The sequence below is a fragment of the Martes martes genome (assembly GCF_963455335.1).
Source record: "Martes martes genome assembly, chromosome: 3".
Classification (NCBI taxonomy): domain Eukaryota; kingdom Metazoa; phylum Chordata; class Mammalia; order Carnivora; family Mustelidae; genus Martes; species Martes martes.
In genome coordinates, this window is record NC_137890.1 from 158,246,650 (window position 1) to 158,271,288 (window position 24,639).

General features: G+C 43.9%; 2 protein-coding genes across 6 annotated transcripts in view; one reads left to right on the forward strand and one right to left on the reverse strand.

Annotated features, from left to right (window-relative positions):
- The window catches only part of SP140 (SP140 nuclear body protein), a 73,092-nt gene extending 71,483 nt beyond the window's left edge, over window positions 1-1,609 (reverse strand). For 3 of the 4 annotated variants that reach the window (XM_080798040.1, XM_080798037.1, XM_080798038.1), the window contains exon 1: window positions 1,520-1,585. The gene's annotated coding sequence lies outside the window, so the exon portion shown is untranslated. Of the gene's footprint in view, window positions 1-1,519 lie in introns of all 4 variants that reach the window. The other variant, XM_080798039.1, reaches the window with a different exon arrangement.
- Window positions 1,610-1,631: 22 nt separating this feature from the next.
- The window catches only part of SP110 (SP110 nuclear body protein), a 38,830-nt gene continuing 15,822 nt past the window's right edge, over window positions 1,632-24,639 (forward strand). Inside the window, exons 1-11 of one of the 2 annotated variants that reach the window (XM_080798042.1) lie at window positions 1,632-1,763; window positions 4,768-4,915; window positions 6,544-6,712; window positions 8,523-8,777; window positions 9,138-9,182; window positions 11,826-11,903; window positions 14,148-14,216; window positions 16,201-16,350; window positions 18,450-18,533; window positions 21,565-21,630; window positions 23,233-23,376. In XM_080798042.1, coding sequence (XP_080654168.1) covers window positions 4,769-4,915; window positions 6,544-6,712; window positions 8,523-8,777; window positions 9,138-9,182; window positions 11,826-11,903; window positions 14,148-14,216; window positions 16,201-16,350; window positions 18,450-18,533; window positions 21,565-21,630; window positions 23,233-23,376 — 1,207 coding nt within the window. In that variant the 5' untranslated portion in view covers window positions 1,632-1,763; window position 4,768. The remainder of the gene's footprint in view (window positions 1,764-4,767; window positions 4,916-6,543; window positions 6,713-8,522; window positions 8,778-9,137; window positions 9,183-11,825; window positions 11,904-14,147; window positions 14,217-16,200; window positions 16,351-18,449; window positions 18,534-21,564; window positions 21,631-23,232; window positions 23,377-24,639) is intronic. The other variant, XM_080798043.1, reaches the window with a different exon arrangement.

A 24,639-nucleotide genomic window follows, 5' to 3' on the forward strand; every position in this document is an offset into this window, starting at 1 on the left:
GAACATGTATCATTGAAATAAACAGCTCCACTTTTCTCATTAGTACTGTATTCTCAAGCAGGCATGGCTTAGATAAAAACATCTTTCATCTTTATTCACATCTTTTTCTAGTTTAATCATTTCTGTCTGATCTGGCATTGTTTCCTCACCTGCTTCCCCACCCCACCCCTTTTGCCATATCTATCTCTGGGTGGGTCTAAAGGAGGGGATTCTTGGTTCCAGGCTGAGATGTCCAATGTCCATGAGGGGGTTTTCTAGGGTAAGTGGAGGGCTTCAGGTAAATGAAGTGTGACAATGGTACAAAATGGTCTGATTCCCTCTCGCTGCCCACACCCCTGCACCACCCAGTGCTGTATGCTACCGAGCACAGCAGGACCCTCTCAGCCGTGAGCACCACATTGTGTCTTGGGGCTCCTTCTATTACCACGGGCCTCCTGAGTCTCCTATGCTTCTGTCATCCTTACAGTGCTGACCTGCCAGCCCGAGGGCTGGGCCTGTTGCTCTAGAATATGCCTGGGTTGCTGGTGCCTCCATAACAAGCAGGGAAGGGCTCTCGCTTGAGCCCGTGAGCCCTGGTTTCAAGCCTTCTTAGACTCCAGAACCGTTTCTCCCTTTTTTTTCCCCCCGTGAGGAGCACGGGTGTCCTGGTAAGGGGAGCTCACGGATAGAGCACATTTAAGAATTATTGATTTAAATAAAGTTAAACAGATTTCTGTGTTCTCACAGACCTTGCATGCCAATGTACATAAGGAATCTTTCAAGGGTGTTTGGAGGGGGTATTATGCCTTCCCTGAAGTGGCTGTCTGGAGTCTTCTCCTGGTCCCAGCTCTTAGACCTGGCTTCCTCACATTCCCTGTTCCCAACTGTCTGTCTGGCCCCTGGTCACTTTCCTGCCCAGAAGTCTCTCTACCTTTACATGATTTCAAATTTTTTTTTTATTTTAAAGATTTTTATTTACTTATTTGACAGACAGAAATCACAAGTAGGCAGAGAGGCAGGCAGAGAGAGAGATGGGGAAGCAGGCTCCCTGGAGAGCAGAGAGCCCGATGCGGGGCTCGATCCCAGGACCCTGAGATCATGACCCGAGCCGAAGGCAGAGGCTTTAACCCACTGAGCCACCCAGGCGTCCCATGACTTCAGATTATATTCAGGTTCCCTTTTATCTCAACTTTCTCAGACAATAATTTTATCCTGACAAATTATGGACATTTCTGAGTTACCTCCCCTCCCCTTTGGTTTCCGTTTGTTCTTTGAAGTTTGATGGTTTCTAGTAAATTTATTCAGTTGTATAACCATCACCATACTTCAGTTTGGAAACATTTTCATCCTCCCAAAAGTACAGAAGGAGGACAAGTCCTGGGGAAATAGAAGTGGGTAGCAAACAGATGGTAGATTCCCAGCTCCCTCCCATGGCCCCTGGGGCTGGACTCTAATGCCTCCTCCCCTCTGCCCAGCCCTCCCCAGGCTGATCCAGATGGCAGCACTCCCCACCTCCCCAAATGCCCCCCGAGAACCTCACAAGTGTCTGGACGGAGATGGAGGAAGGCAGCAAGCACTGTCTTCAGCTTCCTGAACGATCTGCTCTAAATACTTTCACTTTTCTTTTCTCAGGAAGCCTGGCCCTCACTGCATGTAGCAAAGCACAGACTTCCTGTTTCACCCACTGGCATCTCCCTGCTGTTCTCTCAGTCTTCCAGGAGTGCTCCCTGGCCCAGACCCTGGACGGGGAAAGGGACAGAGCAGGTGGCAGACCCAGCATCCAGGTGGGTTTTTGTCTTGGCTGCTTTATTCTTAACGTTTGGTGATTGGGTTCTGATAGCTGATTTCCCGGCAGCAGCTACAGGATGGAATCCAACTACTGAAACTGTGAGCCTCTCTCTTTGTAAAATATTGTCTTCCAAACATAGAGAGCAAAGTGGGATTTAACCAGAGACTCTGAAAAAGGGGGACAGACGTGGGAGTAGTGGGGGAGCAGAGACACAGCTCAACACTTTTTTTCCCAAATTCCAGCCTTTTGTTGTGGATGGAAACCAAGGTTTGCTCTCTACTCTCCTCTTCCGTGCTCTGTGATTTGCACTCTGCCCCAAATGGGCAACTTATTTATTATCCATTGTGCAAGTGACTAGAGGTAGTTGGTGGGAAAGAGACAATAAAGAGAAACCATTTAATTTTCTCTCTAGTGTTTCATGAACTTTTTGTATATTTTTCTTAAGTACATTTATGATTTGTTCCTTGAAATAAATTCGTGGAAATGGAATTTGGAACTCAATGGAATATATACTTTAGAGCATCTAACCCTGATGGCTAAATTAGCCTCCAGAACATTTGGACCTGTTTACATTTTCACCAGGAGCATTTGTGGTTATTGCTTTTATTCTTTATGTGGAAAAATTTATAGGCAAACATTATTTAGTTTTCAGGATGCCTGGGTGTTTCAGTGGTTAAGCATCTGCTTTCTGCTCAGGTCATGATCCCGGGGTCCTGGGATCAAGTCTGGCATTGGGATCCTTGCTCAGCAGGGGGCCTGCTTCTCCCTCTGCCTGCTTTGCCCGCTGCTCCCGCTGCTTGTGCGCTCTCTCGCTCTCCCTCTCTCTCTCCGACAAATAAATAAAATCTTTATAAAAAAATTGTTACGTTGTCTTCTTTTGTACTGTCCCTACTACTAGTGAATTGCCACATTTTTATATGTTAATTGCACACTTGACTTAATTGTCTATTTATGCCTTTTGCTTTATTTTCTATGTGGATGTTTGTCTTTTGCTTATTCGTTTTTTTTTTTTCTAAGATTTTATTTATCAGATAGAGGTCACAAGTAGGCAGAGAGGCAGGCAGAGAGAGAGAAAGGAAGGGAAGCAGGCTTCCTGCTGAGCAGAGAGCCCGATGCGGGGCTCGATCCCAGGACCCTGAGATCATGACCTGAGCCGAAGGCAGAGGCTTTAACCCACTGAGTCACCCAGGCGCCCCTGCTTATTCGTTTTTAAGACTGCTTTACATGATAAAAATCTGAACACTTGCATACGAGACCCAGTATCATGCACTAGTGAAAAATGGGGCTTAGGGTCGCCTGGATGGCTCAGTAGGTTAAGCCTCTGCCTTCGGCTCAGGTTGTGATCTCAGAGTCCTGGGATCGAGCCCCACATCGGGCTCTCTGCTCAGCGGGGAGCCTGCTTCCCCCTCTCTCTCTGCCTGCCTCTCTGCCTACTTGTGATCTCTGTCTGTGTCAAATAAATAAAATCTTTAAAACATATATATATTTTACATATATGTATGTAAAAAAAAATGGGGCTTTAGTCAGGTAAGCTCTGCTTTACCAACCTTGGGCTAGTTACTTAACCTCTCTGTGCCTTGCTTTCATTCTTGAGAATCATAACAGACGAAGAAAAAGGAACCTAGTGGATATTATGTTCTGAATGCTGTAGTATAATTAATCATCCTAAATGTAACCCCAGGGCCACTTCCTCTTCTTACCCCCTGTTCATTCTGGCTTTCTCTGGCTCTGTGCTTATATTTGAAGTATCCTTCCCCATTGGATGGATTCTGTCTATATCAGGGATTCTAGATCTCCCTCCCACCTGTTTTCAGTCTTCCAGGATTTCTTCACGATTATAGATCTCCCATGGTGTCTTTTCTTTCTCAGGACTGTTATGGATTATCCTATTTTTACGATATGTTTCTTTTTTCCTGTCAAACTTACAGGATGTGGGAATGAGTAGAGAGAGCAGGGATGCTCTGTCTACCACTGGTATTAGCCCTGGAACAGTCATTACTTACAGTTTAATTTTCAATCATACACAAAATGAAGTTGGAAAGTTGGAATCTCTGTTTGTTTTGTTTAAAAAAATATTTTTTGTTAGTACTCTTTTTTTTTGTTAATACTCTTTTCTTGACAATTTGTCAGGAATGTCATCTGTAAGTTTGCTACCTATTATAACATGAATATTTTCTCCTGGCCTATCATAGCTAATTTTTATAAACGTCGCATGGGCATGGGAAAGGCCCATGTCTGTTCTGAGATATGAAATTGATACATATAATAAATCAGTTACGTTGCCTTTACTAATCATGTCTTTCACGTCTTTCACATCTGTTTATGTTTGTCTTGCTTCTGTGTCAAAGATTATAGGTGGGTTACTAAAGTTTCTACATATTATCAGGTTTTCGTCTTTCTACTCATTACCGGGTGGTCCCTCTTTACGAGCTTTGTTAGTGTCTGCCTTAAGTGACTGCTCAGGCAATCTTAACTCCTTTCAGTGTAGCCATGGACGATAGAACTTATGACCATAAACCTAGAAGCAAAAAGTCAGAATTTGTTTACTTTCTACCATTTCCAAGTCATATGATTTAGGGCAAGATAGTAAACACCTCTATGTCTCAGTGTCCTTCACAATATAATGGGTACAATCACAGTAACCATCTTGCAAATGTTTTGTGAAGCTCAAATAAGCTAGTGCACGTGAAACCCTTAGAACAAAGTTTGGCATATAGGAAGTAATCAATAGATATTGACTATTTGAAATCTGTTTTATGTTTACCAGCAGCCCCTTTGGGATTTCGGCATCATATTCTTGGTCGCTTTCCATCTCCATGGTCGCCGGGTGTTGTTATTGCCTCCTATGCCCATGAGCCTTTGACGCAGGCATTTTGCTTTGCAGACTGCTCAGGGCTGCCTTTGGGACCAGGATGCTCGTCTGAAGATGGCTACTGAGCGCAGAGAGCAGCTCCCCGAATTCCCAGAATCTTTCTTCTCTTCTCATGCTTCTTTCATAGGATGCTCACCATGACCAGGGCCTTAGAAGAGGCTCTTCTCCAGCACTTCATATACCAGAAGCTGGAAACTGCCTATGCCATATCCAAGCCGTTTCCCTTCCTTGAAGGCTTCCGAGACAAATCCTTCATCACGGAGACAATGTACAGGGTGAGTCATGCTGCCTGCTTTCCCATGTCAGCCCAGCCTCACCAAGGAGTCCCCATCACTGAAGTTTCAAGCCCCAAACTCCTAGGGCTTCTGGAGCTCAAAAGACCTATCCCCAAAGGCTCGTTGTCAGGGAAAGATGGGGTCACAGGGCCTGCCGTACAAATGACCTCGACCAAGGTTACTCAAAACAAGAGAAATGTATTGTCTCACAGTTTTGGAAACCAGAAGTACAAAATCAAGGTGTTGGCAGGGTTGGTTCCTTCTCGAGGCTCTGAGGGAGCATCTGTTCCCTAACTCTCCTGCCTTCTGGTGGTACCAGCAACCCTTTGTGTTCCTGGGCCTATAGAAAAATCACTTATAATCGTGGTTTCAATCTCCACATCAGGCTCTACATAACCTTTTCTTTTCCTTGCCTTTTCTCCTTCTCTCCTTTTATAAGGACACTGGTCATTGTGATTTAGAGCCCACTCTAGTCCAGGGTAATCTCATCTCAAGATACTAATTTAATTACATCTGCAAAGACCCTTTTTGCAAATAAGGTCATGTTTATAGGGTTCAGGTGGACATGTCTTTTTGGAGGAGTGACACCATTCAACCCACAAAGGGCACCCTCCCAGTTCCTAAGAGCTTGTTGAGCACAATCCATTCAGATGTGAAGCAAGGCAGGCATTAGAAGATACGACTATGCAAACAAAAAGGGCATTCTTTTATAATTTGGGGGTTTTCTTAATGCATTTCCTGAGCACCAGGCCCAGGGAAGTTCATCAGTGGTTGAACGATCTTCTCCCAGTCTCGGCCTGGTGTGTTCCAACCCCTCTTCACATCACAGCCCCGATGTCACTACTCAGAGAGGCTTCGTCAACCCAGTCATCCAACTGATTTCTCCAAGAAATCAAGAAAAAAGAAATCTATGCTTTCTTTTCATAACAATTTTCTCAGTAGCAACTGGGCATTTCTTTAATTTGTTTATTATTTAATGCCTATCTTCTCCACCTGACAGTGTCCCTCGTCCCGCATGGGTAGCACCATGTTTGTCTTATCCATTGCTTTCTACCCAAGGACTAGTCTAGTAGGTGCTCAGTGTTATGTTGTTAATTTTCCTGCCGTGTTTCTCCTTTTGGCCAGCCTCTCCTGAAGAGGAGTTTTCTGGATGACTTCCCTGTGGCTAGAACCCATTCAGGCTATCCCAAGTCCAAGAGAGAGAGCAGAGGCTAACAAGCAATCGCAGAATTTCCCCCTCATGACCAACTCCTTGATCCATTGCTACAGAGTTCTGCCCAGAGCCTTGGAGAATTAATGACACAGTAGCAGCCTCGACTCCCCTTTTCCTTCCCTAAAATTTCTCTCTTCCCTCAAATGTACCTAAAATAAGGTTCACAAAGCAAACTTATTTTAAAGAAGCCTATTTATTTATTCCTATGACTAACAATCCAAATGTATGTGAAGTTCTAAAAGTAAACATGTGGAACTGTAACTTTTCTATGTTAGAGTTTAACCATGCATTTGTGCTGAATTCCTTCTTAACAGAACAGAATACCATTCCTACAACTCAGAAAACCATAAATGCGTAATAAACTTCCATTCCATTTCATAATCATTTCTAATAATCCTCGACTCCATTTTTTAAGGAATCCTTGGAAGCCTGTAGAAATCAGGTCCCCGTACCCAGAGTGGTGTACAACATCCTCACCCACCTGGAAAAGACCTTCAGTCTGTCAATTCTGGAGACGTTGTTCAGCCGAATTAACCTGCGTGAATATCCCAATCTAACGACGATTCTCAAGGGCTTCAGAAGCGGTACGAGGCTTCTTGAATATCTTTTGGGCTATAAAAGCATGCCAGAAGCTGCTATGGTCAAAGTTTGGGTTTATAGTGCCAGGTTCTCTGGAGAGATAGGGAGTGTACTCTGTCACGGTGTGCCAGGAAGAGCAGCCTCTGGCTCCAGCTCTCTAAGATGAATTTCTAGAAGACACATTTCTGTCTTACCTGTTCTATAACGTGGAGGAAAGTTGTCCAGTTTTCCCCACTGGGGAGTCTCTAGGGAAATGCAGTTCCAGAGACTTAGTCTGGCAGAAGGATGAGGAGAGCCAGAGAGGAAGAGAAATGAATAGGGATGGACAGTAATTATCTTTTTTTTTCAGTACTTACTATGTACCAGGCATTGTCCCAAGCCCTCTATATGATTACCTCATATCATCTTTATTATTATCCCGTTATTATCCCCAACTGACATATGAAGAAGCCATTATTATCCCCATCTGACAAATGAAGAAATTAAAACTCAGCATAAGTTTCCCAAAGTTACTTGTCTGCTAAGAGCAGAGCCAGCTGTCCTGCTAGGGGTTCCTAGCACCAGGGCCTGAGATTTCAATCCCCCTTCTAAATAAGGACAGGTGGAAAGCCGAGTGTAAACCTGGAGGAGAGGAGAGGGAGCTGAAGACAGAGAAAGGGTAGAAGAAGGAAGCAGAACGTGATGCACACTGGGAACAAGAACAAGCTGGGTAGATAAAGAGCAGGAGAAAGAGCAAGGACAGGATGGGAAGGAGGAGGCCAGGGCAAGAGGAAGAGGTGACATGATCACTGTAGGCTTAAGGCCTAAAGCGCATGGTTCACTTAGCTGAGAACAACAGGAAGAGGACCAGCAGGTCACCCTGGATTGTAACATTTTATTAGTGGGTTCACCACTGTTAACAGCAAGAGGTTCCTCCCCCAAAGAAGAAATGACTCCTTGAGCTAAAGGAGCAGCAAAAGAGAAAAGTGCCCCTCCCTGTCGACCCAGGCACTTGAGTCCACGCTCCTGGCATCATCAGGATGACACGAGGAGGACTGAGTTCTCAGAAGCCATGCTAAGTCAGTCTGAGAGCCAGAGGCACCACACCCTGCAGTGCTCCCCCCGACCTAGCCAAGCTCATGCATCTTTCTGGATCTGCATCTCTAAGCTCTTGTTCTAGGCCCCTCTCCAAAATCCTACCTTAATTCTTTTTTCTGTTCACTGATTGAGACAACTTAACTCCTGAAATAAATGAGGGAGAAGAATCATGAGAGAAACCTGGCAATTGAAGGAATCACATACAGAAAGCCAAGGGCCTAGAGTATTGAGGATGGGGTGGAAAGTTGGTGTGGCCCACCATAGGGTGTGAGGCAGGGATCATGAGGCTTGTTCTGCAGAAATGAGCATAAACCAGAGTAGAAAGGATGCACCATGTGAAGGAATTTACATTTTATCTTATTTGCTACAGGGAGGTATGATGTGTTTATTTATTAAAACAGGGGCATGTATTAAAATTATAACAGTATACAAAATTGTCTAAATTCTGAAACCAAAATTAAAGAAAAACTGAAGAAAATTAAATCTCTGAGTTCAAAGTGAAACTCAGCTTTATGTGCGAAATGACTTCGGTATTAGACCAGAGGTCTAATGCCCAAATCAAACACATAGAATAGAAAGGGGCCACAAACAGAAGATGCTGGCCGTGAATGGGTTCTACGCACCTGGGGGAGGATGAATCACTCCATGCCCCCATTTCTTTGGAAGTCCTGTACAAAGAAACTCCCTAATAATTCTGAGTAGCCAGGGCGTTGATATGTGTTCCTTTGCCGATCCCAGTTGTCATTGCCTACGGAGGATGGAACGGAGCTGTGCTGACCCTCCTCGAAGCTCCAGCCAACCCAGCAGAAGCATGTTCCCTCCAGAAGCTGCTGCCGCTGCCCCCGCCCCAGAGCCACCAGCCCCCTTTGTCCAGTGTCACTGAATCCAGTTCATCAGCACAGCACAGCACTGAGATCATGGGCGAACCACCCAGCCCTTCTGACCCTGCTGTGGCTCTCCCCAGAGCCACCCAGGAAGGAAGGATCATTCCAGGTGAGGGAAAGACTTTGACACCTGTGCCTCCCCGGCCTAGGGTACCTGTGGTCGTGTCTAGAAGCCCAGGGTCCCACCTTTTGGTAATCTTGTCCATCCCGTGTGCCCACCTACCACACACAGCCTTCTCCAAGAAGGACTATGGGCCCTGTCAGGGGCTTGGGGAAAGCCTAGAGCCCAAACACCTGCTTCCCACCCCTGGAATAACCCAACTCTCTGCCCTGGGGCATTGATGCTTCTGTCCTGGTTGTTTTTACCATTTGCTTTCCTCCCTGATATGCTGTCCCTGTATCCTGTAATGATTTTTCTTCCTCTCTTCAATGCCCAATGACAACTTAACATCTGAAATAAATGATGAAGATGACCCACAGGAGACGTTTGGCTCTCCCCCTAACACTGTTCAAGGTAATATTGCTTGGAGCTGACTTAGTTTAATTCAGAGTGGATATGAGGGGCAAACATGCACCTGCCAACCCAGAGGCATGTAGGAGAAGTCCAGAGAAAAAGAACTGGGAGAGACAAAGAAAAAGAAACAAGAGGACGGATGCCCCAGCTCAGCACAGGACTACTTGTCAGGGATACCTCCACAACGAGTTTGATGCCATGATGTCCAACTAATAACAGTGTTCTAAACTGACACGTAACTTGGACAATACCCCTCTCTGTGACCCTCACTAAGTCTCTCACTTTCTGGTTACATGGGTCTTCCAGTCATATTCATTTTTATGTGGTTTGGACTCTAAGAGTAATGTTAGTGAAATTATTAGAAAAGATGATAGGGGCACCTGAGTGGCTCAGTGGGTTGAAGCCTCTGCCTTTAGCTCAGGTCATGATCCCAGGACCCTGGGATGGAGCCACATCGGGCTCTCTGCTCAGCAGGGAGAATGCTTCCCTTCCTCTCTCTCTGCCTGTCTCTCTGCCTACTTGTGGTCTTTGTTTGTCAAATATATAAATAAAATCTTAAAAAAAAAAAAAGAAAAGATGATAAAACATTGAAGGATCTGCTGATTGAAAAATCTGCTAAAACATTGAAAGATTTAGTTTCCAAAATTGTGTTTCATATCTCTCCCAACCATCATTATTAAGGACATTGATTCATGAAATGTAACCATGTATTATCATACATGGTTACATGTATTATCAGGCACTGTCGAAAATGGTATCATGGATTCTCCAACACTGAGCATAAAGGGCCCCATTTGGTCCAAATGTTTCCTTCATTCCTCTAATACCCACCATCCATATAAGATTAACATAATCATGAAGCCAATGACAACAGAAGAGTCCATCTTCTAGACTACCCAAAGAAAGAAATCAATTATTAAATTAGGAAGTAATGAATCACTGTATCCTATACCTGAAACTATATGTTAACTACGTTAGAATTAAAATTTAATAATAATAAAGTTGAAAAAAATTGTAAGCAGCTAGTTGAAAGGAAATGATTATTGACTCTCCCACTCTATCCCACCCTTGCTGGGCCTTGGTGTTGGGTTGGCCCCATCGTTTTTACTGGCGGGAGTAGATTGGTGTTGTTTCTCTCCCTCTGATCCCTGTTTCCTGGTCCTAGGACTTGAAATTCCTCTTCTTCCTCGGTTCAGCATCCGGTAACACTCTGAGCCCCCAGATAAAAGATAACAAAATGCTCAAGAGATGCCCCACCTGGCTACGTGCCAGGTAACTTTGATGTAGACAACTTTAGCTTGCCCTACTTTCTGTGTCTACCGAGAGACAAGGTCGTTCAGGTCTTCTTGAGACAGGGCTCTCGTTGCCACTCTAGACCACCATCTTTGGGCTGTGCTCCCAGCCTTCGGGAGCTCCTATATGCAGGAGACCCTGGGGTGGACAAGGGAGATAAGTCTGGGAAAGGAAAGCCTAGAGTGGGGTCACTGAAGATGAGAGGCAGGAGCCCGGTTGGTACCCACTGGGCCTGGGCTACGAGCATCACTAGGAGGTCTGCTAAGCACAAGCATTCATTGCCATGAGTGCTGGTGGTAGGAACCCTGGGGAAAGGACAGGGACTGAGTCAGAGCAGAGCTGTGTAAGTCACCCATGCCCTGAGGTCATTGCAATAAGGTAAATTTCAAAACTGCTCCATCCAAATGTGAAGGAAACAAAATTGCTGTGTGGCCCGGGTGTGGATGGTTACTTTTCCCAGTCCCCACTCCTACTGTGGAGAAGTTTTAACTTTAAAACCAGTCATTTCTATAGCATTTCGATTTTTAAGAGTTGATAGGATTAAAATAATTTTAAATGCAACAAATTATTTAAAATGTCTCATGACTGCTTGCCAAAATCTGAGATTGATCTCATAGCACCGTGCAAACAAGAAGGTGACAGTCTTACTTGAGATTTATAATGGCTTCCAGCCCTTCTGTCTTCTCAGTGCAGCAAAAAAGTAGAACTTTGTATTTATTTGCTGTTAACACGTGCTTACAAGTAGAAGTTAGCTCCTGCTTTCTTGGTCCTTGTACACACAACTGTCAAGACTCTTAGCTTCCTTCACTATTTTTCAAGGTGAAATCATGACAAAGAGAAGGTCCAAAAATATCCATTCACAGACCTCTAAGCAATAACGTGTATTTTTCCTATGGCGAAGACATTGAAGCCACCAGAACTCAAGGTCAGCCCTAACCCAGCTCGAAGCCTCACTCCCTGCATGAGGGCGGCTGAGAACCCTTCTTCCTCTCTTCCACTGAGTAAGGGGAGCCTCTTGAAACAGGTCAAACTGAGCCTTCCTCTGTGTGACAATTGTTCCCTGCTTCATGGGGATAGCCGCACAGGCAACTCTAACCACAAATTGATCACATCAAGGTAGAGCCAGGGAGCCCCATGGGCTGGCAGACCCCCAGCCCATGGTGACGTGTTCTGCACCCTCCTGCTCTGCCCTCAGCTCCCTCAGGACTTTTCCTTCAGCCTGTTCCAAGCTCTGAACTGAATTCTCTTTCCTTTGTTAGTGATAACAGATGACTCTCCTGAACCAACTCCCTCAGGACTTTTCCTTCAGCCTGTTCCAAGCTCTGAACTGAATTCTCTTTCCTTTGTTAGTGATAACAGATGACTCTCCTGAACCAAATGACCCCAGAGAGCTCCAGGAGGCATCCAGAATACCTCCCAACAAAAAAGGTAAGGAAGGGCTGCCTTTCTTCTGTAGACATCATGAGCACGAATTTGGAGATACTTTCTGCTTTTCCGCTATTTTGTCAGAAGCTCCCGCCATATGATTGTAGTCATGATGTACACATGTTTCTGCATTCACTCTGTCTTCCTTGAAGGTTTTCGTGAAGATTGTAGGGAAGCCAGGAGGCACTGAGGGCTGTTGAAATATGTATCCATTGCAATCACTTTCTCTGAAATCGTCAAGGTCTTCTTTATCCACAACTTCTTTTTTTTTTTTAAGATGTTATTTATTTATTTGACAGAGAGAGAGAGATCACAAGTAGGCAGAGAGACAGGCAGAGAGAGAGAAGGAAGCAGGCTCCCTGCTGAGCAGAGAGCCCGATGCGGGGCTCGATCCCAGGACCCTGAGATCATGACCTGAGCTGAAGGCAGAGGCTTTAACCCACTGAGCCACTCAGGCACCCCTTTACCCACAACTTTTTGAAGGGTTAGTTACACCTCTCTCTAACTGAAAGTGGGTTCCCCTGAGAGGACACTGCTTTCTCTCAAGATAAGGCCACATACTGTCTGCTCTCACTCTTGGTGGAAGGCAGGGAGGATGTCCACTGCTTGCTACCCACCAGCCCCAGCCAACCCCTCTCCATCCTCTACTTTGAGGCTTAACCATTCAAATGAAATACTCCCTCCCTAGTCATCACTATCATCCTTGACTTGCCCCCAATTCCTCAGCACACCTCAAAAGCTGACTTAGAGTTTTTCTATCAGTTAAAGTCCTGCCAGCATCCTGGATACCTTCAAGGTAGACAGGGATAAGAGTACCCTCAGATCCTTCCTCGGCTCTTTTCCAGTGTCTTCTTCCTGCACCAATTCTTGGCTCCTGCACCCAAAGGCAACCCATCAGCCTTCTCATCATTGAAGCCTGGCTCGACCTCCCAATAATTAATTTCAGAATTCTCTTTTTTGACCTCTAATCCTTAAAGTCTGCTGCTTCTACAGCCATTGTTCCATCTCTGAGCTCTTCTCCTCTGCCCAATCTTTAAAAATTAATTCGAGAGACACCTGGGTGGCTTAGTCAGTTAAGCCTCCAACTCTTGATTTTGGCTCAGGTCATGATCTCAGGGTTGTGGGATCAAGGGTCCGTATTGGGTTCTACACTCAGCACAGAGTCTGCTTGTCCCTCTCTCTCTGGTCCTCCCCCAGCTCACATATGCATGCTCTCTCTCTCAAATAAATAAATAAAATCTTTTTAAGAAATTAATATCTCTGCCTGGTTTCTTCCTTACAATTTGTTCTCTCTGGAGCTGTCCTTCAACTTCATTTGGATAACCAGTGCACTGGCCTTTCTCTTTTCTGGTTCATCATATGCCCTCTTCATGCCCCTTTATACAAGGTTAGAGCCCACAAACCATCACTTCAGTAACCTCCTGCTGATATCTTAATCTGCCTTGACTCTCCTTCCTAGTATCCTCTGGCAGGTCTTGGAGGGACCCCATTATCGGCTTTCTGCGCATTGTGTCTGAAGGCAGGCACTGCTGGGGAGAGTCACACAGCAGAACAGAGCACATGGTCTGTGTCTTCATGACTCCAGCATAAATGACCCTCCCATGCTGCCTGACAATTGCGCTTCTTGCAATGATCCTTTCCAACCCTGAGCTTTTTCTTTGAACTGCCGACCCTCTCACCACCTCTTTTTTTCTTAACAGATTACTTTTCCTCCTACTTCATAGAAAGGCTCAGATAGGAATCCCCTCAGTTCCTACTACCAACCAGCAAACTCTAACTGCCTCTGTCCCCTCCTCTCCGGTTCCCTCTTTCCCTCTATAGCAATCCTTCCACCTTCCCTGATGAGGTCCATGATCCCTTCTCTTTCCTGAGAATTCAGCAACTCCCTGTCACAGGATCTGCATTCAACCACTTGCCAAGCTTATCACAGCTCATGAAAAGAGCTTCCTCTTGATCGTCAGCTCACCTCACCTGCTTCCATAGTTCTCTCCTCCATCTCACAACCAAACTGCTAGAAATGAGTTAGCTAAACTCATTGTCTACATCTCTTCGTGTCGCTCTCTCCTCTGCCGTGTTAGAATTTCTTCTTCCTCATTACTCCATGAAGCAGCAACAAGCAAGGTCACCAGTACCTCCTCACCACTATGGTGTGAAGACCGAAAGGGAAAGCTGAAAATTATCGACACGTAAAGTTGGCAGGTCTATGTTTGTAGCCATGAAAAGATGATCTGTACCCTTTCTGTTTAGGAAAGAAAAGAAAAAGATGTATCTGGTCAACTCCAAAAAAGAGACGCCAGAAAAAAAGCCTCCCAAAAGGTAAGATGAGAGAACAAGAGGAGGTCAGGGGCCACAGACACCTCATGTTTGCAGGTCAAGATGTGGGAAGTTGAATTTTATTCTAATAAATGAGGAGACATTGAAGAGATTTCATCAATAAAGTGACATGATCCCATTTTATGTTTGACAAGAACAGTTCTGGGGCTGTGTAAAGAATGAACTGGAAACGAAAAAGAATGGAAGCAGGGCAACACATTTGGGGGGCAGATGTCACACAAGTGGATAGAACTCTGGATTCAGATCTGGCAATGGAGATGGGGAGGACGGCCAGTTCAAGACCAGCTTGGAGGTAGAGTTGAAAGGCCTTGATAAACTGGAAGCTGGGGAGCAGAGGGAAACGAGGCCTGCTCTTCAGTATCTGGCTTGAATGGCCGGGTGGAGGGTGGCATGCACTGCTTAGAGAAGATGTAAATAATTGGAGGAGAAATTTTAGAATTTTCCATTTTTTTCAAGATTGGTGTTAGCGGTCTATGACCTTGTGCCAAGCCAGTAAGTTTTTTGTCAAAAACTGTGAAAGGTCTGAGATGGTACCCCGCTTGCTCTGGCACATTCTTTAGGTATATGACCACTGCAGGAACCCAGGTGCCTGAATCAGGGGAGAGAATTCCTTATTAATATTCACAACCAGCTCAACAGCCAGAGTAACATTGCGGCACCTAACCCCCCCTCCCCCCACATGCAGACCCATACGCAACGAGAAGAGAGCTGATGGAATCTTTCTCAGGGCAGATGATATCCCACAGACAAGAGACGGAGAATGAGAATGGTGGATTTTCTGTTTACAGAAGGGACATGGACAACCATCCTCTTGCCCTCCTGAAAGGAAAAGAAAACAAAAAACAAACAAAACAAACAAACAAACAAAAACACCCCTTTCGCTGCTTTGAGATAAGATTGAAACAAGCCTGGGTTCTCACCCTTAACTTTTAGAATTTAAATGCCTCTTTCTAAGAGGCAGAGAAAGCCCAGGTGTCTCCAGGTTTTAGTAAAGTTGTCTCCAAGTCCTGGGCTTCACCCCTTTTGATGTGTAAATACCTATGGAGGGAGGACTCCTCCCCCCACCCCCACTTTGGATTTAACTTTGGGAAGTTAACTTCGGGACTTAACCTAGGAAGTTAACCCTGCTTTAGGCATTGGGCAATCTCAGGAGATGAGAAGTTTTATTATCCTTTTAGATCAGACAGCAATTGACTAGCTATAGCTCTCATTCTCATGATATGTGAAGAGCAAATGTGTCTAGGTAAGTGAAAGCAAGCGTTTCCTATCTTTATTCTGTATGTATTTCCATGTCTCTGGGGGCTAGGGCTTCTTACAGAAGCACTGAGAAATCAAGGGTGTTTAATTTCCCCACAATATGCCACTCTGGCACTTGATAAAAAATCAGATTCAAAGATAAAAATGGAAGTCCTTGGCAAAATGAAGGCATCCAGGACCATAAGAAAGAGAACCCTAAACTTGACAAGCCCCACCTCAGGCATTGCAAATCCTCTGTGTTCCAGACTCTCACACCGTCTCGGGGCCCCTCAATTCTTTAATACTTTGCATTCTCCCCACCAGAGGCACCTAAGGACCCTTGAATTTCTCCTGATCCATACCTAGGCCCTCAGGAACCTGGAGGTACTTTTTAACACTCCCCCTGCGCCAAAACAGACCACTTGGCCATTTTTACTCGGATGCGGCCACCGCATGTGGTGTCATACAACAGGGCCCAGGAAAGAAATTCTACTGCTCTGGGATTCTGGTTAATTTCAACAGGTTGTACGGGGTGAGAGCAGATGGTAAGTCTAAGGGAGAAAGAAAGGTGCACCCAAGAAAGAAATGTAATTACAGAGAAATAGCAGGCGAAAAACAAGACACAGGAGTACAGAGATCCCAAAATCTGTGGGAGCTGGGGGCACGTGGGGGGGGGGTGCTTTCCTGGGCACCCTGGTGAAAATTATTCACAAATTGCTATTTGGCCCAGGGAGATCCTCACCTCAGCACAGAAGCCAAGAGAAGCTCCAAGTGGTGGAACAGGCAACTCAAAGGAAGGACGAATCACCCAGGAAGTCAAATGTCATGCCGAGGGTCCAAAAGGCAAGCCCTGAATCTGCCCAAAGCTCTGGACAGGAGGGTAAGGCCAGTGCCAGAATCTGTCATTTGAATGGTCGGTGTGGGAGGGTCTTTCACGGAACAGGCAGTGTTAGGCGGGCGTGTAAAGGTAACAGCAGAGGGAGGGAGAAGTGCAGAGACAGGCGTGTGTGACAAGAGGGACACAGATCTGTTGCACCTGAGGACATTTTGTGCAGAAACAGCTCTGTCCACACAGTACCGCTGACCTCAGCTGTGAGCTAAGGCAGCAGCTCTCAAACTTTTTGGTTCCAAAACTTCTTTACACTCTTCAAAATTACGGAGGACCCTAAAGACCTTCTGTTTCTGTTGTTTATATTTATCTGTATGTACTTCATTAGGCATTAAAACCGATCGTTTAGAAATACTTATGTGTTAGTTCATTTAAATGTAACAGTAATATACCAACTACCTATTAACATAAATGATATATTTTCATGAAAAACAAATATATTTTCCAAATGCAAAAACCGGTAAGAAGACTGGCACCATTTTACATTTTTACAAACCTCTTCATGTCTAGCTGAATCCAAGACAGCTGGCAGTTGTTTCTGTGTTCGATCAGTTGGGAAACATTGCTTTGGTGGGAGGACAGGAAGATAATCCAGCTTCACGAGGATCTGTAGTTCCAAAGGGTGGAGTATTTAAACAGTTTCTTGAGATAATTCTGTATGTTCACCTTTGATATTGCACCCAAAGTCAAGAAGGGATGGTTTCTTAAAGATTAGTTGTGAATTGGCATCTGAAACCACAGCAATTAACTTCTCACACCCTTCTGAAACGAATAATACACTATATGTTAATTAACTGAATTTAAATAAAATAAAATTTTAAATTTTTTTGATTAACTTTTTATACTCTGTTGCAATACAACACATTGTGCTGTCTTGCATTTTAAATGGTATATCTGCTTACACAGGATTTTATAATATCTCGAACATTTGGAAAATATTGGTTCACTGAATTCGACAGTAAGCTTGCAGCTCAGTCACACGAGTATTTTTCTCGAGACATTCGTGCTTCAAGATGTAGCGAACTACTTTAGATGAACTCCCCAGTTTTCCACATAGACTATTAAAAAGATGTCTTCTCAGGGGCACCTGGAGGGCTCAGTCAGCTAAGCATCCGACTCTCAACTCTTGGTTGCAGCTCAGGTTGTGATCTTACAGTCGTGGGATCCAGCCCTGCATCAGACTCTGTGCTCAGCGAGGAGTCTGATTCTCTTTCCCTCTCCCTCCCACTCACTGTCTCTCTCAAATAAACAAATAAAATCCTTAAAAAAAAATGTATACTCAAAGGTAGAAATTTAATAAAGTTAGTAATTTTCATTGGTTCATCAGGAACATTCTTAAATGAAACTGGCTTCTTCTTTATTTTTTTTTTTTGAATGGTCTGTGGCAGAGAAAACTGTATGCAGTTTAGGGACACTGCTTTGATTTGTCCTAGGGTACCAGCAGCTTTCCCCGCCATGACTGCTGTTCCACGTGAGAACTTGTCAACATAGCAAAAAGGCAAAGATCATCTTAGTATGGGACCAGTTTTGACCTCAAAGATCTCCTGAAAGGGTTTCTGGGATACCCCAGGGATTCACAACTTCACTTTGAGCTTCTGGTCCAGGGGCTCAAATGACTGCCCCTCACTGGACATCTCCCTTGGTAGAAGACAAGCTACTGCCCAGCCTTGCTCTGCTCCTCCCCAGAGGCAGACATACCCAGTGGTAGAATCATTCTCAGAAAGGGTTATGGAGGGGCACCTGGGTGGCTCAGTAGGTTAAAGCCTCTGTCTTCAGCTCAGGTCACGATATCAGGGTCCTGGGATTGAGCCCCACATCAGGCTCTCTGCTCAGCAGGGAGCCTGCTTCCCTCTCACTCTCTGCCTGCCTCTCTGCCTACTTGTAATTTCTGTCTGTCAAATAAATAAATAAAATCTTTTTATAAAAAGGAAAGAAAGGAAGAAAGAAAGAACGGGTTATGGAGGCGCAAGCAAGACCTGGAAACTCCAGCCTTCACCTCGAAAGGTCTTTCCTGGGACCTCTGGAGACTTCTGTGGGACTTTCCAGGGGATTTTCTGAGATCTGAAAGAAATGTCTTTTATTTTTTTCAGAAATCAGTGATGACTCACCAGAAATGAATGAAGAAAAGAGCCTCCAGGAGGAGCCGTCCAGCACACCACCAAGCACCCCACATGGTAAACAGGAGGGATTGCAAGTCTCAGCATGCAGTCCCCAGGAGCCCAAATCAGAACTGTTAGACTCTAAATCAGTGTTTCTCAACCCTTTTTCCATTATCACTGCCCTAAGGAGCCCTCTTAGATATTTTTTCCTAATCATGAACACAACCTATGATATTTTAATACCGCAAATATATTATATATCCGTTTATGTTTAGATAGCTAGGTAGATAATTATTTTGAGGAGGAATAAATATGTCTCTCCATATACTTTATACATAAAAAGAATGATTTCCCACCCCAATCCCCAAACCAATTTTTTTCTACCTAGGAGCAGTACCACTACGGCTGAATGTATTCTAAATACATTCATGGTACTCTATTGGAAGTTCCCAAATCATGGAACAAAATTTTTCCCAAGACCCAAATTTCCACGTTGCCCAATTGACCTTTCTGGGAGAGTTGGGAAGAGACCAGCTCATCATAAACACAAATGTAGTCCTATAAGCAACTGAGCGGTTACAGCTGACACGGCTGTGGGCATGCACTGACAAACGGTGAGGGGAGTGCGCCCTCACCACCGATACCATTGGCCATTTGCTACCACTATCCTCAGAGGGGAAAAGAATATGAACATTCTTCTGTGCGTTGGCAATGTGGTCATTGTGTCACAAAATCACAGAATGCAACTCTCAAATGACCAGTATTTATTGTCAGAAAGAATAGGTAAAATTTGCCCACCTTGAAATACAAATGATCATTTTCACAGTTTCTCCCATATTACACTAACTTATATAGAAATACTGCAAATTTTCTCATGGATAATTTCATTTTATTTGTACAACAATCCTTGAAAAAGTTTGAATAATGATTTCAAATTTTACAGATGAGACTGAGACATGTCAAGGTTGAGTGCGTTTTTCCAAGATCCCATGGATAAAGGATGGTGGCATAAGACAAATGCCTTGGTCCCCTAGAACTTTCTTCAGACCCCATTATAATGGAAGGGACCGAAATAATGCTGTCAACTCTTTGCCAACTCAGTATTGTCTGAAATGAGGTGGTCACAAGTTTAAAGCCTCCTTAAAATGACTTTATCTTATTACTTTCTAGATCCAAAAATAATGGAAATAAACCATCTTTGGAAAGATCTCCTGGGGAAAAGCCTAAGTGTAAAGAACCTATTTGGTCTCTGTTAGGGTGGATCTAATGTTACTTTTTTGGGTTGTTAACACTCTTCCAGGCTACGGAAGACATGCTAGACCATAAAAATTTTATTTGTGCTTTTTAAAATAGTGATTTATTTTTTTTTAACATAGAAAAATTTCCACACTATAAAAGCAATATGCAGCCGCCATTGGGATTAGCTTGCTGTGTGGGACAAGAACCACCCTTATCCTCAAAAACCAGTGGCTGAAATAAGAGAGCTTACTTATTTCTCACTCCCATGTGGAGGTAGGCTAGAATCTCAAACTCCTTAGTTATTGTACCACCATTCCCAGAGGGTGGAATCCCCTCACTGGGTCCAGCCAGCGGGTCTACATTCCCACCAAAGGAAAGAGGCAAGGTCTAGGAGGTGCGTCCCCTCTATTGAGGACACTATCTGCAGGTTACATTTAGACAATCTGTTACCATTTCTTTACTATGAGTGACCTGACTACACCTGACTGCAAAGGAGGCTGGGAAATGTCATTTTTATTCTCGAAGGACAGGTATCCAGCTCAAAATCCAACCACTTGATGAGCAAAGAAAAGTGATACCAGAGAAAGCCGAATGGTCAGCAGTCCCTGCTCCATGTACCATGGTGGTGAGCAATGCTAAGTGCTCACCATTATTTCCAGTTCTCTTCCCAGCCCGGGATGCTGCATTTCCCAGCTCTTTGCAGGAGACAGGGCGGTGATCACAGGTCTGGCCAATAAGCTGGTGCGAAGGTCATTTCTGAGTCAAAACACAGAAGAGCACTATGCCACTCTGCACCTCCTCCCCCTGATTGCAGAAGTGTGTGGAAGAGGGAGGTGCCAGAAGCATGGGTCTCAGCCCCACCACAAAGGCTGCCAGGAGGCTCCAAGTCCCGCAGGGGACTCTGTGTGACTGAGACATAACACTGTGAACATGAAGCCACCAAACTGTGGTTTTATTTGTACTGCAGCATAAGACTATCCTGGCCTGTGTGATACAGTGTTCTCAATAAAATCCACAGTCTGTACGGGAAGTTACTAATCACGAAGTGAAACTCCTATTTCATATCTGCTTCCCTTAGTTTATTTCTGTACCTTAGACATCTGCATACATTATCTTCTTCTATATACATAGAACCTCACACTATAGGGTCTATAAACAGTTTTTTCATTGTATATTTAATACACATATCTGCATATCAATGTTATCTATTTTTCTTTCTTTTAGTTTTCAGGCACATTATTGTATAATCAGCAATTTAGTTTAAATAATCGCCCATATGACGGACAGTTAGGCTATCTCTAATTTTATATGAAAATACAAATCATGTTTGAATGTGTTTGTATCTTTGCACACATGTCCAATGATCTCCTCAGAATTAATTTCTAAGTGCGATTACTTGGTTAGAGCCTGCACATCTTTGATTTTATCTATGTGGGCAAATTTTATATATACTGCAATTTTCCTCATTTTTTTGTCTTAATATTATAAGGATGTTTTTTAAAGTGTGGGGATTTTTTATTTTTTAAACAGTCAAATCTATTCATCTTTCACCTTTATGATTTTTGCCCTTGAGTTTTAACTAAATAAATCTCATATATGTGGCTTATAACAATCTCTCTATTTTCTTCTACTCTCTAAAAACTGGTTATTAACTTGAAAAAAATTATATATTTTGTTTTATTTATTTTTTAAATGGCATATTTTAAATGTTGATAATTTGGTATATCTATTACTTCTTTGTTCAATTCTTTTTTTTATTTCCAAATAAAATGGAGTATTTTTACATAAATTTATTTATGAAGTATTGATATTTTAAGCTTGAAGATCAATATTTATAGCCATAAGTGATTTTTTTTTCCTGTTTTAGGAAAGAGGACAGAAAAATATAATCTTCCATCTTCAAAAAGAAGAGAGGAAAGAAAGCTCCCAAGAAGTAAGCAAGAAGAATGAAGCTACTATTCCCTTGTTCAGGGGCTTACCTGGATGACCTGCATGACCTCCTCCAGCCACATGGCCATCTGGGTATCCCTGGAGCACAGACAGTCCCATCCTTGCCTCCTAGACCACCCTGTTAAAGGACCTCCCCTTGCAAAAGAAGGAGAACCCAGACACCACGTTGGTTCCAGCAGACTTCTTTCCTCTTACCAGTAGGAGAAATAGGGTGGGACTGGATAGGAGGTGTCAGACAGTTTTGAGATTAGGACTGTGTCTAGTCTGGCTCAGAGCAAGGATGAATAGACCAAGCAAGTCTTAATGGGCAGGCAGGATTCAGACTCCCAGTATCAAACTGGAGTTAGATTTAGAATTACTGAGCATTCAAAATCGCCTGAATTGACTCGTGCTTGTTTTTCTTGTGTCTACTCCATGCATGAAAATTGGATTATTTGCAGTTTAGGAAACAAAAATTTGTGAAATTGTATTTTTTAGTTCCTCTGCTTTATCTCTCTGCTGTCCTTGTCTCCCTGAACTCTCTCTCTCTCTCCTACTTTTCTCCTTCCCTTTTCCTTCATTCTTTTACTCAAAACTATGTATCCAAGGTGTGCCAATCAGTAAGGATTCCCTTGGATTCTGGGCCATTCTGTGAGCACCCTGGGAGGGCATTTCCCCTCGGCTCCCAACACGCATCGTGACATAAGCACCACTGCTTTGGACATGCTCCGAATTTTCCTGCTTGTTTCTAGGGCCTCTCAGTCTCGGGTTTGACCCAGGAGGGGACTCAGATCTCCTTGCTTGCCCTCTTCTTCCCCTTGTCTCTTTCTTCTGATTTCAACCCCATCACCTCCCACAGCTGGAGGAAACTTAGTCTTTGTCATATGCTGCATTTTCTTTACTAATGACTTCTAGGAAAACTTCACATTTAGACCTCCAAACTTGTACTGTTAGCCTATAAAGGTAATTTTTGGAACTTAGAATCCCTTGGGCTCTCAACAAGTTCTGTGTTTCAGGATTTAGTATGAGGTCTCCAAAACAGCCTCTACTGAGCAGTGACATCTCAGCCTCTACTGTGCGGTGACATCTCAGCCAGTATCTATCCTTTCCCAGATACTTATGATTTAATAATTAGGGAACCCTGGGCCATTGTGATTCATAAGGATAAAAAATACATCAGTTTAATATTTTCAAAAATATGCTCCCCTTATATATTCAGTCAACAAAGGTGAATGGAGTGTAAGATATGTGTCAGGTACATGTCCCAGGTCCTGTGGGTTCAGCAGTGAGCAAATCACAAATATCACTGCCCTCATGAAGTTTACATTCTAGTTGATGTGTGTGTGATTAATAGACAAAAAGGGGAGTTTACGGGGAGAAAGAGAAACAAGATGAAGTATTGTGAGTTTGGGAAAGAAAAAAAGCTACACACAAAAAAGAAGAGGAATAACTATAAGAAAATAACATAAAAATGAAGTACAAGGGTACAGGGATTTCCTGAAAGGTTGAGGACTGGGGTATGAGAGGGGAAGTCACTAAGGGGGTAGGAGGCAGCTCACTGGGGACCCCAATTTAAACTATTCACAAATCACTATCCCGTGCGCAGCCTCACCTAGGCCCAGAATCCAAGAGAAGCTCCATGCGGTGGATCAAGCAACTGAAAGGAAAGATGATTCAACCAGGAACTCAAAGATCATGACAAGGGCCCCAAAGGCAAGGACTGAGTGTGTCCAAACCTCTGGACCAAAGGGTAAGCTGGGGACTGAATCTGCCATTCGATTGCTCAGTGTGGGAGGGCCTCTCATGGGGCAGGCACAGTGTTGGGTATTATGTGAAGGAAATGGTAGAAGGGAGTAGAGCAGACAAGACAGTAAGGAGCTGCTGGACTGAGGGTGGTTGTGGAAAGAAGTTAGTGCAGTGCTCCCAACAAGCAGGTCAGCTCAGCTGTGCCACGTGGACTCAACATGACCACTTCCCAGTGTCTACTGTTTACATTTCCGTTAGTAGAGTCACCACAGCTCCAATGGGGCTGGGGGCTTCTGTCAGATTCATGCTTGTTCTATGGGAGGAGTGGCACCAATCCTCAAAGTGGACACACTCTTAAGATTATTTCTTAACGGCTTATTTCTAGAAGTGAAGTGGCTTAATCAATATTTAAAATTAGCACAGACTGATGATCATATTGTTGCCATTTTAGACTCCCATTAACAGCATACAGATGCTCTTTTTCCTCCACCTCCACCAAAACTAGAAATAATAAGACTTTTCTGTGTTGACAGATTAAAAACAAAGAATGATATTCCACCCATGTTTTCCTTGGAATCTTTTTGCATCTTGCATGTGATAGATTGTATTACTGCTCACTGATATCTCAGAAGGTTATAAACCCTTGCACCATGGACTCCAGTGTGGCCATGTCACTTGACTTGGCCAAAGAAATGTGGACAGGTGTGAGGGTCACTTCAAAGCCAAAGCTTCAAGAACCTTTGTATCACCTTTTTCTCTGCCATGGGACCAACAGTGTTCTAGAGAGAGGTTGCTCTGTTCCCAGGATCCATGTATGTCAATGACATGGAACTGCATATGATGAATGTATGTCAATGACATGGAACTAGCTTGTGATGAATGAGTAACATGATAAAGAAGTACAACTGGGTTGTTCTAAACCAGCACTTGGCAAACTTTTTCTAAAAGGGGCCAGATAATAGTTCAAGATTTGCTGGCCATACAGTCTCTAGTGCAACTACCCGACACTGCCACTGTAGAATGAAAGGAGCCAGAGACAAATATATAAGCAAATGCAAATAAAACTTTATTTTTATTTTTTATGTTTATTTTGTTAGATTTTACTTATTTGAGAGAGAGATAGAGAGAGAGTGTGTGAGAGAGAGAGAGCATGAGCAAGGTGAGGGGCAAAGGGAGAAGCAGATTCCCTGCTGAGCCGGGAGCCTTATGCAGAGCTCAATCCTAGGATTTTGGGATCATGACCTGAGCCCAGGGCAGACATTTAACC